The 19086-nt window shown below is 35.1% G+C and overlaps 1 protein-coding gene across 2 annotated transcripts in view; it reads right to left on the bottom strand.

Annotated features, from left to right (window-relative positions):
• Nucleotides 1-815: 815 nt before the first annotated feature.
• Nucleotides 816-19086, bottom strand: part of LOC136031902 (nociceptin receptor-like) — a 37440-nt gene continuing 19169 nt past the window's right edge. For both annotated transcript variants that reach the window (XM_065711892.1, XM_065711891.1), the window contains exons 2-5: nucleotides 17395-17549; nucleotides 15990-16107; nucleotides 6839-7028; nucleotides 816-1714 (exon numbers count right to left, since the gene is read on the bottom strand). In XM_065711892.1, the coding sequence (XP_065567964.1) occupies nucleotides 990-1714; nucleotides 6839-7028; nucleotides 15990-16107; nucleotides 17395-17549 (1188 nt within the window). In that variant the 3' untranslated portion in view covers nucleotides 816-989. The remainder of the gene's footprint in view (nucleotides 1715-6838; nucleotides 7029-15989; nucleotides 16108-17394; nucleotides 17550-19086) is intronic.

Raw genomic sequence — 19086 nt, 5'->3', positions numbered from 1 at the left:
AAATATTTGCTTGATTTTCATCTTCATATTTTGCTACTGGCTGACAAAATCCTCGTTTTTCACCTATTTGATTTTTCTCTTTTCATTTACTATTTCCTTTCTTGTTTTCAAATAAAACACAGTGTACCAATATCATACAATATGGTTTGTGTATACCAATCCCTTAGTATTGTGCTTGGGTACATCCTTCTTACAGGTAGGCACAAAGAACCCGCTCAAAAAAAAAAATTAAAAATTTTCGAAATTGTTTCTAAACGTATTCATTTAGTTTGCCTTTTTTATTAACTTCACAAACTTAATTCCTCTCCTTGAGGTAATTCATGGGAGGAAGCATAGTTAAATGACAATTATCACTTGTCATGGTTCCCCAGTGCTTAAGTACGCAGGGAGCCTAAACAGAAGACGCAGACTTCTATGTCATTGGATTATAAGGCAAAGCCCTAGTAAGACGCATGTGAAACATTTTGAAGGGTTTTATCACATTTAAGTTACATAATTTAACTTAGACAAAGAAAAATCATTCCTTTCTATTATAAAGTTCATTATAAAAGTTCATTTCTTTCTATGTTTTTCAAGTACCCCTCCCCCCGAAATTCATCTTGCTACACTATTTGTCTCCATGGGATGCTACCACCTGTCACTTTGCTACTGCGGAAGGCTGTCCTTTCAGTGTTCTTCATTACACTTTTTCATGGATCCAATTTCTTATGCGTTAATGTTTAAAGGTAACAAAAGAAAGAAATAAGATTGGGAAAAAAGTAGTCTTTTATAGGCGTAAACAAAAATCAAGAAGTTCAAAAGAAAAAGAAGAATGATCTTGTTTGATAATTTTTAATCACAATCACATAAAACAGTGGTTTATAGATACGAAGAAAAGATCAAAACTATTAGACATGTTTCAATTGTTTTTTAAATATATTTTTTAAAATTATCATTTGAAATAATATGTTCCCGGATTTTCAGCTTAAGCTGCCTAAGACGTTATTCTGTCATTCAGCAGCAGGTTCAGCAGCGTCTTTTTCAGAGCTAGCTGAAGCACTCAAAGTTTGGACAACCGTTTCCTTTTGAATATTGCTGTCCATTCCAGGATTTCCATCCCCAGCTTTGGCTCCCGAGTTATCTCCACTAGTGGATATTGATGTACTTCCCTCTCCAACGGCGTTCTCAGAACAGCAAAAGCAAACAATTTTGCAAAATGCAGACATACATTTCTTTCTCCGTTTGTTTTTTAAGGGATCACCAATAACCATGTATAGATGGGGATTGAGGCCTGTGTTTACCACAGACAGAAACGCTAGGCAACATTTCAAGATTATGTTTTCTATTGAATTAGGCACTGTTGTTACCATTGTTATTAAAATGAAAATCCAAATTGGCATTCGACAAATACAAAAGGCAGCTATTAAAATAAACAGCGCTGTGGCAATTCGTTTCTTGCGTTGCCTACCTACTGCGTTGTTACCAACTGGTTTACGGAGCCATAAAAACCTGATAATTTCGACATAAAAAACGATATAGACCGACATTAAAGGGACAAAAATGAAAACAAAGAGACTGGTATAATAAGCCGGAAGGGAGTTTGGGTCTGTTTGTCTTATCCTTTGATTAGCAGCACACCAACGATAGACGCCACAGAAGTCTATATAGGGCGGTTTCTCTGTCGCAACAAGGAATTCATATGTCTCCCAGTAGAAAATCGTTGGTGCTGATACGACTGTAAAGAAAAAATATAATTTTCTATACTATATTATATCAATATTATAAAGGTTAGATATTTTTTGTATATAGATAAGCGAATAAAATATAATCAACATAAGAGAAACATAACCTTTTTTAGAGCTACATTACGGCATAGCTCCTGAAAGAGCCAAACGACACTTTCAATTTAGTGGGAAATTATCAAAATTTCCTTCGGCCCAGGGAGACATTTATCGAAAAACGGTGTGTTTTTGTTTTTTTTCCCGGCTACTTATAATAGAAAGGATGGTCATAACAACCTCGGAGGTGCCTCATTCGACTGAGAGTGCCCTTTTTAAGAGTCAAGGGCATCCAGCCCCCCTCTCAAACAAGCTCAGAATTTTGTGTTAGCTATTTTGTTCATAATAGACCAAAGATGAAATAATAATGCTTCCGGGGTTGACATAACCCCCCATAGCCCCTGGGTTAAGAACTGTAAATCATGTCCGAAAACGAGAAGTATATCAAGGTTAAATTTTGAGGAATGTTGAAGTGTATGTCAAGGTACGTTAAAAGACACTATGTGCATCCAGCCTATGAAATGGCGAATCTGCAATATCTTAGGAACATGTAAGGGTATTAACTTGAAACTTTCAGGGCATACTGAGGGAGGTGTTCAAAAGTGATCCGAGGGCATCCAGCTCCTCCCCACTTCCGTTCTTCAGGTGGTCCCACCTAAATGCGGATCAAAATAAAAAAAATATTTTGTTCAAAATTGTCCAAAGCTCTAATAACCATGCCTCCAGGGATGGTAAGCCCCCACAACCCGTGGGGAAAGGGTTGTAGGTTATGCAGTATGTACTTTGTTAACATACAAATTATTTCAACGGGCAAAAAGAGGAAATTTTAATTGTGGATATGTCCTAAAAATGTAAATTGAATTCATTTTCACTTTCAACTAACAAAAGTAATTTTTCTATTTGTGATTGTGGTGATGAAGAGACTTTTTATCATTTTCTTTTTGAGTGTAAACTCTTCGAAAATGAAAGACTGAAATACAATTTTGACTACAAGAGTTTTTTTATACTGATAATTTTTATATTGATATTATTTGGTTTATTAGAGGGACTCGGCATGCAGTTTTAGCATACTTGAATTAAACAAAGACTGGATAAGGCATAAATGTTGTTTTCTTTTTTCTCCTTCATTTCTTTCCTATTAGTAAATTTTGTCTATACATGTTTTTTCTTTGTTCCTTTGTACTATTTGGTATTTTCTTCAGCTTCCGATATTTTCAGCTCTGTTTGTAGATTTGATAGTGAAATACTCTGCACAGGTTCAACTAATAAAATCATTCATTTGTTCATGTTCTAAATAGCTCAGGGTATCAAGTTGAAACTCAATGGATTGTTGATGGGGCGCTGAAATAAATCAAAAGGCATTCAAGCTATCAAAAGGGCGTGTCTGCAATATATTAGGGAGTAATAAGGATATTAATCTGAAACTTACAGGATCATTACTACTACTAGTACTGTGGCGGCAACTATGGCAAGTCCCGACTGTAACTGTGACCACTTTGACTCCGATTGTGACAACTTGCGAATGTGACTGCGATTATTTCTGATTGCAGCTGCTTTTAGGAAATGTTGAGGTGGATGTTGAAAAAATGAAATAAAAATACATTATGCTCATGCCGGCTATGAAAAGTGTGTATTAGCAATATCTCAGAAAGTACTGAAGGTATTAATTCAAAACTTTTAGGGTATGTTGAAAGTTTCTGGAGGACAAAGAGTGCCCCTTTCAAATGTCCCCTCTCAACCCAGGTCAAATTATGAAATAACAACTTTGTTCAAAATAGTTGAAAGGTGTAATGATTATACCTCTGAAATTCCCAGAGGTAAACTCTTTGCAACAGCTACCTGCTAGTCGCTAGTAGTATTGCAACTATGCTGTATTGCAACTGTGACTACTGGTGACTGCAACTAAGGCCGATTGTAACAACTTGCGACTACTACTTTTTGCGACTACGACTACTTGCTACTGTGACTATTTGCGATTCTAACAACTTGTGACCGTGACTACTTGCAACTAACACTGCATGTAATGACAAGTGTAAATTATGCGCCGGTCTTTAGAAGGCATGCGGGTGTCTGCCCTACCCATCTTAAGAGTTTTACCTCGGTTATTTATTTATATTTATGTTCTTTTTTTTGTTTTATTTACGTATTGATGGTAATCTGTGGTAGTCTTACGTTTGGAAAATTATTTGACTCTATTTCTTCCCATTAAATTAATAAAAAAAATAATAACGTTCCTTGGTCCTTTGTTTTTCTATTTAGATTTTTGCTTCTTTATGGCCTATGTTTATTGATTACCTCTTTTTTTCTCTGTTGTTTTTTTCATTCTTAAAGTGTATTTTTGAGTACTGTTCTTTTCAGCAGCCTGTTTGTCTCGGTTGAGTTTTTTCACAATTTAGCGGATGCTATCTTTTTTTCGCTATAGTACCGTTTTCTTGCAGGAGATTCTTCAGTTGCCTAGCTTTAATATTTTTCCGAGTTTTTCTTCCGTTCAGTACTCTTAAAGCTATTTGACCAGACAGCCTTTTATATTAGTACATATCCTCAATGCGACTGAAATCATTATATAGTTTTACTGTAACGAAATTGATGGATGTAACCTACGATTGTGAATTTTTAGAAGAAGAACTTTTTGTCAAATATTGATTTTATTTTTAATATTATGCCGAGTGAGTTGGTGCGCTGGATTCGGGATCCCTTGTCTGAGAGGACGCGGGTTCGAATCCCAGTGTACCCAATTCTTCAGTTTGGGACGGGGGTCAGTGGCGTGACTCTGTAAGCTTAGCCAGAGTTGACCCAGCTCTAAGTGGGTACCTGGAGAAATCTGGGGAAGGTAAACAGGAAGGGTGTGCGAAAGCACAGGATGGCTGGCCCCCAACCCCCCATTGCACTTCCTGGCTGAAGGGCCAAGAAACGGAGATCAGCACCGCCGGTACGGACTGTAAAGTCTAATGCCGTATCCTTTACCTTTACCCTTTATTATGTTTTGGTACTTGCAAAAGTATATAGGTATAGCAGTTTCCTTTCAAATGAGCCCTACCGCTCCTGAATCAGCTACAAATGGCAATTTTTTGTCACTAGCTTTTTTTTAACGTGTTTTTTAATGTTTGGTTACTATGCACTGTGGTTTGTTCTTTACTAGGTTTTAGGATTTTTCAGTAATTAGATCGCACAGTAGAAATCTTTCGGCTTTTTTAGTAAATACATAGTAAAAGACGACGGTCTAGGTTGTCAACACCGGCTCTGCTAGCAAAACGATTTAATTTTTATCAAAAACGGCATAAACTTGACGCCATTTTCAACAGGTTTCAGACTAATTTTTGAAATTCCCATAGATTTGTTTTCGCAGAAACTTTGGCTTTGAAGATTAATTGACATAAGAGTTATCACTCTTGAATCAGCTAAAAAGGTGTCTTTGTTTCTCAGTAGGCAGTTTTATAAACACGTTTGTAAATTTTTGGTTACTATGGGCCGTGGTTCAATCTTTCCTAGGTTGCAGCCGCCGCGGCAACCATGAGAGCTACAAACAAGTTAGCTACAATGTCTTGACTTTTCTGTGATATGTATACATATCAGCCAAAAAGAACGACTTCTAGCCCAAAGTAGCCAAACATATAATTACACGTCTGGAAGAAAACTGTCATTTGAGGAAGAATTGCCTTTTAAAGCTGATTCAGGATTGTTAACCATTATTTTGATTAATCTACATGGTAAAAATTACTGATGAAGACAACTTACAAATAAAAAGGCAGATCTATCTTCTCATTTCCCTTTCCCGGGTATTTCTAGCAATTTACTTAGTTCTATAAAAACGATAATAGGATCAAACAACCTGAGTCACAAAATGTCGAAGAAAAGTTTTACTGTTCAATATCATTTTTGATAAATTTAGGACTACTAACTAGGACTTGTGCAAGATTTTGCCATATCTGAAACTTTTGAATTCTAATGCCTAAATGAAAAGGAAAATTAAATGCAGCTGGGGGAAATGGGTTGAGGGTTTGAAATTTTTCATATACTTGTTCTTCATTTTATTTTTTAAGTATTCCATACGTAATCCATTCAATAAAAAAAAACATCTGCATTATGAGTTGAAACAGTGAAGACAATGATTCCTCGGTAAATAAAAATGCCAAAGTTATCATGTCTTATTTGGTACAAATAAATGATATCCCGCTGAAACCCTAGTTAAACCCCCCAATTAAGAAGTGAAACCCCCAAATTAAGGAGAATCCTTATTCTTTGTGAGCAGTTTTTTTTTGTAGTTTAAGGAATATTCAAATAATCTTCTGGTACTTACATCTAATTAATAACTCTAACAAAACTACACATTTGAAATGGTCCAAAAAACAGCAGCGTTTTTCAAAATGCATGCTTTTTTCAGGTTCGAAGCAGTGTAATCCTATGCTTTAAATTTGTTAATATCTATTTAACCAGAATTTCAAAATGCCAGAATGTGTAAAATCAATCTTTACTAAAGGTCTTTTCACCACACCTCTGCTATTTATTGATAATGAACAAGGTAACCTGTAAAATATTTACTAGCGTTGTAAAATAAAACTATATGTAATTGCAATATATTTCTTGTTTAGGGTTTTCTTGAAGGCCTTTACAAATGGATTTTGATCCAAACCCTTTGAATCTTGTGAAAAGCAGTATTTGCTCATTTTCGCTCCTATCCTGCAGGAGCACTGGTGGAATTCGGCTTAGGATAAAAGAATGTAAAAGCCAACTTTTTATGGATGTATTACAAGTTCATCATTCTTCAGTTTTCCTTTTAATTTTCTTCAGTTTTCTTTTTTCTTTTTTTCATTCTTCAGTTTTCTTTTTATGAATGCATTACAAGTTCATCATTATTCAGTTTTCCTTCGCAAATCAAAAAAAAAAGAAAAAGTAATGAGGTTGGCACCCCTTGTCTTGGGTTATTTAAGGCATAGAGAAATAGATAGAAAGAGAGAAAGAAAGAGAGAGAGGAAAAGAGAGAGAGAGAGTGAGGAGGAGTAGTACAAACAAAATGATTGTTGTCTTGAATCTTTCACACCAACTTTTGTTGAATGAACTTAAAGATAATGATAGAGTCATACCAAAGCATACAACAGCTGATGCTGCAATCAATATGAGCATCAGGCGTGGGTTTCTTGTACTACCAGTTGTTAATGCGTTAACAACTCCTCTATACCGATCCCACGCAATGAGACATAGAACAGCTGCATTTAGTAATATTGCACTATTTTGAAGAAAAGTCAAGCCTGGACAAGCAGCTGAATCAAAAGCCTGAAAAGAAAGATAGATAAATCGTTAAACACCACTGTCAACACGACAGATAAGGATATTTAATAATCACTAGACATCCTTTGGATTCGAAAAATTTGGCTTATAAGGATTTCACTGCTTGCTGATCAAACATTTCGTGTAACGAATTGTAAGTAAGGATTGATTCGGTTCAAAAGTAACCGAAACTCTAAAAAACAGAATTTTGATGTCATTAGATACATCGAATGAGTTAGCTTATTATTCTGATTCTAAATGTATAAAATTCATTAAGTTTAGTTCTACCCATTAAAGGTTATCAACATGATAAAATTTGCCTGATTTTTGGAATAGAGAGAAAATACCCCTATGAGTAAATTAATCTTGATACAAATCACGCCATCAGATTCAGCGTACGTGAGAATTCTATTGTAGAAGTTTTAAGCTCCTACATACAAAAATGTGGAATTTGCCATTTCTGCCAGAGGACAGATCATGGATGCGTGTTTTTTTTCCCCAGGGGTGATCGTATTGAAATAATGGTCCGAGAAGGTCAGGAGAGGGTGCATTTGAACAGGAATTAGAAGCTCTAGTGCCCATAATAAGTGAAAAAAAGATTGGTGGGCAGCTCCTCCTCTTCCCACGCCCATTTATTTCCAAAGCTATCTGATCAAAATTTTGAGATAATTCTTTTGATCAGTATAGTTTGAAGATAAAAAAAAATATGTCTTTAGGGGTAAAATGATCCCATACAGCTCGTGGGAGACGCCCGTAAGTTATGATAATTGTCCTTTGTTTAATTATAGTATTTGTTGTTGGGAAGTATACAGACATCTTCTTTTGGAGGGAAGATTTTGGGCTTGAGGAGGATTTCTATTGAGGCAATCTTCCCCGGGGGGAATTTCCTGGGGGTATGTGGGTGAATTTCCCATCGAAAATTTTACACTGGGGAGATTTGACAGAAATTCAGTTCAACATTCTTTAATTATCTTACATTCTCTTTGCCAACTCAACTTTGCATGTGGACATGTTTCCGGAGGAGGTAACCGTGGGTTGTTTTCCACGAGTTTTAATTTCCGGAAAAAAAAATCTACGGAAGGGTGCATTTCTGGTGTAATCGAGAAAACGATTAGAGATTAAAGTCTTTTTCAAACTAACGTATGCTAGGATGATTTTTCAGCCTGAATCGTCCGCAAGAAATTTTACGGGGAAGGGAATTTTCAGCGAGAATGGAAATGTCTGGAAGGAACTTGACGGAGGGTTGTACTTTATGTAGGACGAAACTTTCATGGAGGAGTTTTGCTGAGTAGGGGCGGGGGGCATATTTCATGGAGGGGGGTCATATTTACCTGCATTAATGGAAAAAAGAAAACATTGAATAAAAAAAGTTTTTTTTAACTGAAAGTAAGGAGCAACATTAAAACTCGAAACGAACAAAAATTATTCCATGTATGAACGATTGCTCCTCCTCACAGGCTGATTTAACAATAATGTGTATGTGACTCCTTTCTGAAAAATTGAGTCCTATATAGATTTTTGATTTGCGTGATTAGAGGAACTAAAGAAAAGCCACTTGAGCAAGTGTTGCCCCCTTGAATACCTCATACCCTCTCTCACATATAGACATGCCGTGCCTCTTTTGGCCGAATATATTTCAGGAATTATTTAAGGAATTGTCCCTAATGGCTAAATGGTAATCATCGAAACAATTAAGACAGCTATTCGATTGTGCTAAATCAAAATACTCTTATTACATATTTCACAAATACTAGTTTAAACCAATCCACCAAGATTTGCTCGTAAGAATCTTGATCTTGGTGATTGCGAATCCTAAGCTTGTGATACAATATGAATGTTTAGTATTAAAACATGATAAATCCGTACTTCACAAATGGCGGTCATTTCATTCCGAGTCTTGCGAGTTTTTTTTTTATCTGTAGAGACAAGGCCCAAAAATAGGGGACGTAGGTCAGTACTCTGACTATTGCCTCCCCCCTCCCAAGCTTCAAACTTATAGGCATAATGCACCCCTTGTGACTCATAATATTTCAAGGTTTATATAGCAAATAGTCATAAATGGTTGAGTCGTAATCATTGAAAATATTTAGAATGAAATATGCAAAAAGAGAAGCGGTGCCTATGGCAATGTATTGTAGAAACAAGATTAAACAGTGTCGTTCTGAAGAAACTATGCCAGTCCATGACTCTGAAATTGGCCCTTTTTCCTCAACACTAGTATGTACTGAATAAAAAAAACAAGTTTTTTTAAATGAAAGTAAGGAGCAACATTAAAACTTAAAAAGAACAGAAAATACTCCGTATATGAAAGGGGCTTTTCCTCCTCAACGCTCCGCTCTTTACGCTAAAGTTTGACTCTTTCTCTTAACTCTGTTTTTAAAACAGTAAGAAACAGGTTCGTAACTTTTAATGGGTATAAGTGATCTTGATGAAACTTATATATTTAAAATTAGCATTAAAATGCAGTTCTTTTGATGTACCTATTGGTATCAAAATTCCATTTTTTTAGAGTTTCGATTACTATTGAGCCGGGACGCTCCTTACTACAGTTCGTTACCACGAACTGTTTGATGGTGGACAAATAGTCATAAATGGTTGAGTCGTAATCATTGAAAATATTTAGAATGAAATATGCAAAAAGAGAAGCGATGCCTATGGCAATGTATTGTAACCAAGCAGACATTTTTTGTCTCTCAGAAACAAGATTAAACAGTGTCGTTTTGAAGAAACTATGCCAGTCCATGAGTCCGAAATTTGCCCTTTTTCCTCAACACTAGTATGTATGATGGATCTGGTAACCAAGGAGTCGGCCTTATGATTTGTCACCGTGCTCAAAACTATCTTCTTGCAAGGGATTTTGTGAATTTCAGACTAGCCAGATTATGACTGAAGGGAGGATCACCCACTATACCTGTCAGAACATGATTAACATATTTTCAATCTTCGCCGAATAAGAGGAATGAGCAGTTTTTACAATACTTAATATTCAGTAAACCCATGACAATAAATGAACAAATATTATTATTTCGGGTGGAATGAAATTGGTATTATGACACGCGCTTGGGTATAGTTAACAAGTAAACTTGTGTTCCCCAATGCATCTTTTCAAAAGAACTTGTGGTCATCCATGTCCCTACTCCAAGGGCCCGAATGCCCCTCCCTCCAATTTTTAACCCCCACCACTTTTTTGGACTTCGACCTAGATTTGTTTGGACTTAAGAATTTTTATTGGGAGTTATAATTTTTGTGACATAGAATTTTTTAGACTGGTGAACATGGTTCTATTAGTTTTTTTATGTGGCTGCCCTCGTGGTACTCGTTTAAAATAATTTAAATGAATTCATAATGAAGTTTATACGTCAGTAACTTAGATAACTCTAATACAGCAAATCCAGTATAAATAGGTTCATCAAGGTTTATTTTTTGACTTGGCCATTGTGGCTATAGAGAAATTCTTGCTAAAGATTTTTTTCGATCTAAAGTTATGTTTTTTAACTTTTTTGTCTTTTTTTCATCACAAGTGATCATTTACTGCTAGTTCTTTTTCTAACATTGACCATGGATTTCCCATAACAAGTATTATTCATGAGTTAAAAAAATCCTTTTTGAAATCATTCGTTCCCTTTTGTCGTAATTTACTATTATGATTGATATATCCTTTTAAACAGGGTGACTGAGTAAGTGCTAGTATTATGTGTACATTTTTTAATACTAAGCCATATTTTAAATAAAATTTTAAATTCTTATAATGAACAACATAATAAATTTTATTATTTAAAGCACTTAATTTATTTTGAAATTTTCGGGAGCTAGTGGTAAATCTTTATGTAAATTGTGTAACTGTCTTGAATATTCTAAATACACTTCGTAAATTGCTCCTACATTATCCTTATTCATTTTTGATTGAAGGTAAACTTTTAATTGTTGGTAAAACTCTGAGGTTTAAAATTGTTGGGTATATTAATTTTTAACCTTGAATTAAAAATGGAATATTTGTGGGAAAAGTCAAGTCGTGTTCGATTGTAGAAAAAGCCAAGACAGGTAGTCCAATTAGGTGGGCATCATGTCAAGGTTAATTTTACCCCTTTCATTGCCGTTGTTACCGTCTTCCACTTATGCTATACCTCTCATGAATTTCACTCCACAATGCCGAACTAAAGTCAACCTTGTTGGAGGGTCTCCCCGTGGAACACACGCTGGTTGACAGTAGTATACTGAAAAATTTTCAAGTATACTTGAAAATTTTCCTCTCATGCATGTCACTCCACAATGCCAAACTAGAGTCAAGCTTTTGGGAGGGTCTCCCCGGGGAAAACACGCTGGTTGACAGTAGTATACTTGAAAATTTTCAACTGTACTTGAAAATTTTCCTCTTTTGCATGTCACTCCATAATGCCGAACTAGAGTAAACCTTTTCCTTTAAAAAAGAAAATGAGTTTGAAAACACTTTTAAACCTGCTGCAGCAGGTGGTGGAACCATTACAATAAAATAAAATAACACTTTTAATAGTGGTCTATTTAAAAGATAGAATAAAACTAAAGAAAGTCATGTGGTTTGTATGCATTTACCATTATCACGATTATTTTGACTTTGTCAAAATATTAATCGCGTTTTTAGTGGTTTTACACATAATATTGTATTAAAAAGAAACGATTTTTTCCAATATGATTATAAAATCTGGAGCTCAAAATTTTAAAGTTGATGTAATTCATTTATCATGGATGTTACCAGTATTACATCCCAGTTTACCCATAGTGACTCAATTAGAAGCCGGATTAACGAAGAAGGCGGAACAATTAAACGCTGTATTAGGAAAGGATAGCTCATTTGATTTCAGATGGGAAGCGTATAATACCTATAAAAGTGATAATAATACAGATAGAGAATTAACATGAAGGGTAGTCAGTGAACACTATAATACAGCTAAAATTGCTATTACGTTACAGAAATCTAAAAAAGATGACAGTTGACCATATGAACACTGATAGAATTGAAGTGAGAGTAAATTGATATGAATATCCACAAGAAGATTTGAAATGTGATTTTAATAATACTAATGGAGATTATTCTAACATTTATCAACGATTTTCACATTTAGGAAATAAACATAAAAATGTTGATATTGGAACAGTTGTAAGTTACAATGATTTTGAAACAGCATATTCTTTATTTGATTTTGATTTTTCAAAGCATGAATCGAAATTTATCAAAGTGGATCAACTGCTTACATAGAAATAAAACTTTTATTAGATCTAGTGTCTCCAAATCCATATAAAATTTACTGCGTTATATTTTCAGAAAGAAAAGCAGCCATGGAACTTATTGATAGTAATATATTAATGTAATTAAATTAATTAAACTAAGTAATATATTAATTTATAAATTATTTTCGATTTGGAAATTTGTTTAATAAAATTACCAACTAACCAATGATAAATTTTTTAAGCAAATGCAAGCGGAAAATAAATATAATCGTTTTATTAGGAAAGAAGATTTAGACATTGGAATGGAATATACGATTAAAGGAATTAAATATGTTACAAATAAATATGGCAGGAAAATCGTTATTAATATTATTTTTGAAAGGTGAAATGGTTTATCTATTTGAACCTAAGCGTTTTGATTCTATAGCAGCTGATCTTGAAAAGAAATAAAAAAATTAGCAAAGATATGATTTTAAAGGCTGTTGAAAAAAATAAAGATATTATAAATTATTTAGATATTGATATCGAAATATCCACTAAATATTATACCATATTAAATTATTACACTTTAACAGTAGTATAGGAATAATAGAATTCAATTAAACTATCTTTCTAATTACATCTAAGATTTTTATTTCACAAAACCTTTTTGATCTTAAAACCTTGGATGCGAGATTGTAAAAATGTGAGAAATCTTCATTTAAAATGGTGTGAACTCAATTGAAAATAGGTTGAATTGAACGGGTGATTTAGGTGGGGTCTAGACCCTCTGTTCACATTGTGAAAAGTAAAAAATGAGACGAAATTTCCAAAGATATGTTTTCATTTTGAAATTAGGAATGGAAAATTATAAAAAAATTTCGAATTTTCGTTTAAAATAGTGTAAATTCGACTGAAAAAGGGGTAAATTTAGTTGATACGAGGAGTGGTTCAGAACATATATTTATAATACTACTTCTTTCTCTCTGTGACTATATGTATGCGTTGGTGTTTGTTTGTCCCCTTTTCGTTCTTTGTGTGCTTCTGTGTCTGAATCTGTGTGTTTCTCCGTCTTTTTACTTTCTCACTCTCTGTGTCTGTGTGTCTGAGTGGATGTTTGCTTTTGTCTCTTTGTCTGTCTGACTCTGTATCTTTGTATGCGTTTCTATCTCTCTCTGCCTGTATTTCTGAGTAGTTGTTTGTTTGTCCCCGTGTCTATCTTTGTATGTTTGTGTGTTCAACCCTGTGTGTTTGTGGGTATTTCTCTCTCTCTCTCTCTCTCTCTCTCTCTCTCTCTCTCTCTCTCTCTCTCTCTCTCTCTCTCTCTCTCTCTCTCTCTCTCTCTCTCTCTCTCTCTCTCTCACTGTTCATCTTTGTCTGAACGGCTGTTTAATTATTTTCGTATGTCAGAGTGGGTGCTTAGCAAGTCTATATTGATTTGGGAAAAAATGCAACTCATCTCTCTCAGACTTGGTAAAAGCCCTGTTAAACTATCCCTTATTCTAATAAGCACCCTAGAAGCCCGCTAGTATTATATATGTTTCTGAAAATCCCTTTTCTTACATCTCTGACTTTTTAATGAACTTTTTAAAGTTTTGACAATCTAGCCTCCCCAAAAAATAATAGAAACATGACGAAAAAATGAATAAAACATTCTTATTGAAATAGCGACATGCAGCATATCATCATAAAAAATAAAAATAAATGCTTTGAATCCATTCCATAAAATACTTCATTACGTTTTCTCTTGACATGGCATTTATTCCATTTTGGGATCATAAACGAGTTTTAACATGGTTTCAGCAGAAATGACATCACACACTTCCTCATTGGTATCATCGGATTCATTAACTATATCTCTTGATGTATAATCAATAAAAAAAGGTAAAGGATACGGCATTAGACTTTACAGTCCCTACCGGCGGTACTGATCTCCGTTTCTTGGCCCTTCAGCCAGGAAGTGTAATGGGGGGTTGGGGGCCAACCATCCTGTGCTTTCGCACACCCTTCCTGTTTACCTTCCCCAGATTTCTCCAGGTACCCATTTAAAGCTGGGTCGACTCTGGCTAAGCTTATAGAGTCACACCACTGACTACCGTCCCAAACTGAACAATTGGTTGTTCAAACTGTCCCAAACTGTATAATCAATGGTAGAAATAATATTCAAATGAACTTTGTTTTTCTTCGATTCATTTTTATATCCCCGCTGTTTTATATTCTACCCATAACCTTTTTATTTTGCTTTTGATTCCACTGTCTATTACCACATTATTTTACAAAGAATACAGTTTTGGCACAAAGACAAGATACGCATTATGGTATTGGTCTGCTTTCATTTGAATACTAATACCAGAAAGATGGCGATGGGATCTGTCAACAGATAAGGTGTTTCCAGAACCACTAGCAAGAAGCTACCCTCATCATCAACTACTAATTTTGGGCTTGCATTCACTTTGAGTATTAACTTCTCTATAAGTACTACTCCTGCATATCCAACCATCAGCAATGTTGAATTGTTTCGGTCGTGGAAATGAATCTAATCGCTTACTGTCATGACAACGCACGCATGTGTTTCCAATAGTGCTGCTTGGATTGGTCTTGCCATGCTTGATAGTCACGGCCAAAAAAGGACTCTCTCCAGAATCAATCAGAATGATCTCTCTCCAGAATCAACACTTACTGCAATTTTTAAGAACATCACACAATTCCGAAAATCAATTGTTCATTTTGATGGTGGCTCGGGGCTCTTTCAAACTTGGGGCACGATTGGACCCAATTGTTCCAATCATCCTTTTTTGGCCGTGACTATCAAGCATGGCAAGACCAATCCAAGCAGCTAGGGCAAAGGGCATTGAAAAATTATTGGAAGCAATGATAAACGGAAAAAGAACAAAGAAATTTGCAGTTAAAATACTTGCAAAACGACACTTACAATGAGTTAAAGCTGCGAAGGACAAAGGAATATACGGTTGCAAGACGTGCGATAACAAGGATAAGAGAAAATCAAAAGTGAATTTGAAGAACAAAGAAGATTTTTAAAAAGCTTCATAATGCCTAGAGGACAAAAATATAAATTAAAAAATTGCTCAAGATCAACAAACTGGACCATCAAACAAGACAAGATTAAGAGGACGACATGAAGAATGTAAATTCACGGATGATCACTGGCGAAAGATCAGGAAACGAAGTTCACATTTTCCGAGTTACGCTCGACTTTAGTAAATGTCAACTGGGATATGCTGTTTAACGACATCAATTTCTACTTCGGCCTGCATTTGTCATGGCTATACATAAGTCACACGACACCTGAATTTGTTGGAGTCGAACTCCGTTCTCCTGTTTTAATCACTGTATGTTGTATTTTACATTTTCTCGTGTTAAAAGACAACGTAGCTTAAAAGTTTTGCTACCACATGAAAATGAATGATGAACATACAATGCAGTGTGGAAGGAAGCCCTGATAACTGTCAAATAAACGTCTTATTGTTCGATTTATAAGTCTTTTTTAAATTAATTAAAAAAAAGTAATAATTGCGTATGTGTGTGTTTATAGATTTCCCCTCGCAATTGGTTGCCCTTCGGGATATTCCCTAGAAGTGTATGGGTGAAAAATTCTAGAAAGTTAAATTTACTTTTGAGAACTCTGAAAAAAAAACTCTCAATTCCTTATATATTTTAAAACCGTAATAATTTTGTCAGTCTTGTAATTCTCGTATATTGGGAATTTACAAGAATGTAAACATCAATCTCAGCTCGCGTAGCAAAAATCAAGAAATTTCTTACCCATGCTTGATATCTTGTTAAGAAATATGTCATCTCTGTGGGAACAGTACTGCACAATGTGAGAAGATCAGTGACTGCAAGAGTTGCAACCAAAATATTGGTAGACGTCCATTTTTTTCTGCAAAACATTTCTTTGTAATTTGTAATAGAATTATACTGCTTTTGCGCTTACTGAAATTAAATACCCCTGAACAAAACTGCTTGGCACTTACTTCTGTGATATTGTTCACATTTTCTGGATATTTATTATCCAAAAACGTATGGGTAAATCAATAATTCTAATTTATCGCAAAGTTTCACGCTTAAAAATACAATCATTATTCTTTATACATACAATCGAATATTTGTGTGTGTATACTCTTCAGCCGATAGTCAAGAAACTTTCAGAAGTATTTCAGTACACTCTTGCGATGGTTTTGCGTATAAATTTGTTTTGCCCCCCCAGACCCTTTGATGACTTTTTGTGCTAATTGAAAATTGAAATGCTCTAAGAGAAACAATTGATAGTTGCTTTCGTTGACCTTATTCATGTTATTCTAGAAATTAAATATCACTTTCTTGAAACACTTTCGAAATTTTCAAAATTTGTCATCAATATTGTACACGAGGGAAAATTTTCCAGGTGAAAATTTCCCCGGGGATTCTTAGGAAAAATTTGTTCGCGGGGAGTTTTTCGGAGGGAGTGTCCTTTGCGGCATGAGTTTTCTGCAGAGGGAATTTATTGGGGGGAGAACTCTGCGTGGAGGGAATTTTCAAGAGGAATTTCCCAAATACTTATAAATATAAAAATACGATCGTTATTGCCGAACGGGTGAAATTTTCCTTGAAAGAAATTTTCCTCAAAATTTCTTTCTTTCGAAATCACAGAAAATCGCAATGGGTTTGACAAACACAAGAAAAACGCAAACTATGAAAATACATACCTTCAAGATAGTGGAACGATGGAATTTTATTTTTACTGACATCAGAAAGCTTACTAAACGCCTTTACTAAACAATCAAACAATTTACAAAACAACATGTTTGCTAAAGACCTTTACTAAATACACCATTCATCGGAAGTTTCACATTCTCTTCCTATTACGGTACCACGGAGGGAGAAGAAGAAAAAAGTAACTATACTGGAAAAACTGAAAACGCAAAAAGGAAACATGTTTGTTTTTTAACAGACGATGAAACTCAGGATTTTGAGATTTAGTATCCTTTAAAATCTGTTTAATCGTTGAAAATAGGTCTTGACAATACAAAATACGCTTAACTCCAGATTCACGAATCGCAAATCATCTACACATTATATTATGTTTTAGATCGGCCCTATTGCAAATCTAGTGTTTTGGGGACCTAGTTCAGAAGTGAAACATGTAATGATGACATAATAAAATAAAGTAAACGTAAGAATTACTCACGAATTTGAAATAGCTCGATAGATTGTTTGTAGATTACCAGGTACCGCCCATAAAATGCAAAGTATATACAGTGAACCAAGCAAACATTTGAACCATGTAGGTACGACTCTTTCTCCAGCAGGTAAAAGGATGATAAGCCCATAATCATCTTCACTCTAAATAAACATATATGATTAAGAACGTAGTAAGTCTCAAAGGAACACTGATGATATTTTTTATTTAATATAAATTATTAAAAAAAATAACAAACCAAATACCCTCCAAATGCCATAGCATGATATTGAGGAGGGATAATCAAACAAATCTACAAAAGAATTATATTAAACACAAAAGAGGTCAAACACAAAACAAAATAAAATACAACATCATATGCCCTTCCAACATAACGTGTTTCGATTTAGTTCAACACTCGCTTCAACATTCTCTGAAAGGCTCACCTGAATGTCCTTAGTCTTTTTGTAAAGTAAGGGTCAAACATGCCCACCTTTCTCAATAACATATGCTATGTGTAAACAATGGGGGATGGGCTAACTTACAGCCCTTACCCTAAGGGTTGTGAAGGGGTTGACATCCCCAAGAATATAGCTGCTTGACCTTTCAACTATACTAAATAAAATAGCCGTCTAAAAATTTAGACTGAATGTGTTTTGGGAAATGACGGGCACGCAGGAGGGGGGGGGGCTGATTACCTTCCCGTCGCTTTGACTCTTAAAAAGAGCACTAGAACTTTCAACTTCAATAAAAACCTTGTATTCACCCGGGGCATAACTTACAATCCTTACCCCCCAGATCTAGGGGATAGTTTCAACCCTGGTGGCATTATTATATGATCTTTGGACTATTTGAAGAAAATAGTTATCTCAAAATTTTGATCGGATGTATTTGGAGAAAAGAGGGCGTGAGGGGCTAGTTGCACTCAAATCACTGTTTACTGTTAAAAAGACACTAAAATTTCCGATTTCCAATGAAATAAGTCCCCTCGGAAGTTTATAACACCCATTCCAGAAAAACTTCTTATGCCCCCAGTGTACAACTTAAAACTCTTGTTCCAAGGGTTTTAGGGGTTTTGTCAATCCTGAAGGCATTATTATCTGATCTTTAGAGTATTGTGAACAGAATACTTACCTCAACATTTTTATCGAATGAATTTGAAAAAAAGGTTGTGGGGGAGGGCCTTGTTGCCCTCCAATCACTTTTGACTCTTAAAAGGGAGCTAAAACTTTCAGTTCCCAACCCAATGAGCCTCCTCCAAAGGCTATATAGCCACTCCCTCCATAATAATCTTATATGACCCCGGGGAATGACTTACAACCCTGGCCCCCAGGCTCTGGGGGTTTTAGAGCCCCAAAGGCCTTCTTATATAATATTGGAACTATTTTGAACAAAATGTTTATCTCCAAATTTCGGTCGGATGACTTTGTGATAAAGAGTACGTGGGGGACTATTTGCCATCATATCACCTTTGACTCTTAAGAAAGGCCCTAGAACTCCTGATTTCCAATCGAGCGATCTCCTTCTGAAGCTCATATGACCAGCGCTTTCATAAAAACTTAAAATTTTAATAACGAGTAACTAGCACAACATTCCTTACAGCCCTTGTCCTGAGGGCTCGAGGGGTTAACATTCCTAAAGACATAATTACTAGACTTTACGACTATGCTGTACAAAATAGCTGTCTCAAAATTTTGACTT

Source organism: Artemia franciscana, chromosome 10, assembly GCF_032884065.1.
Source record: "Artemia franciscana chromosome 10, ASM3288406v1, whole genome shotgun sequence".
Taxonomy (NCBI): Eukaryota; Metazoa; Arthropoda; class Branchiopoda; order Anostraca; family Artemiidae; genus Artemia; species Artemia franciscana.
The sequence above is the reverse complement of the archived record's forward strand: the minus strand, read 5'-3'. Positions and strand labels throughout refer to the sequence as shown.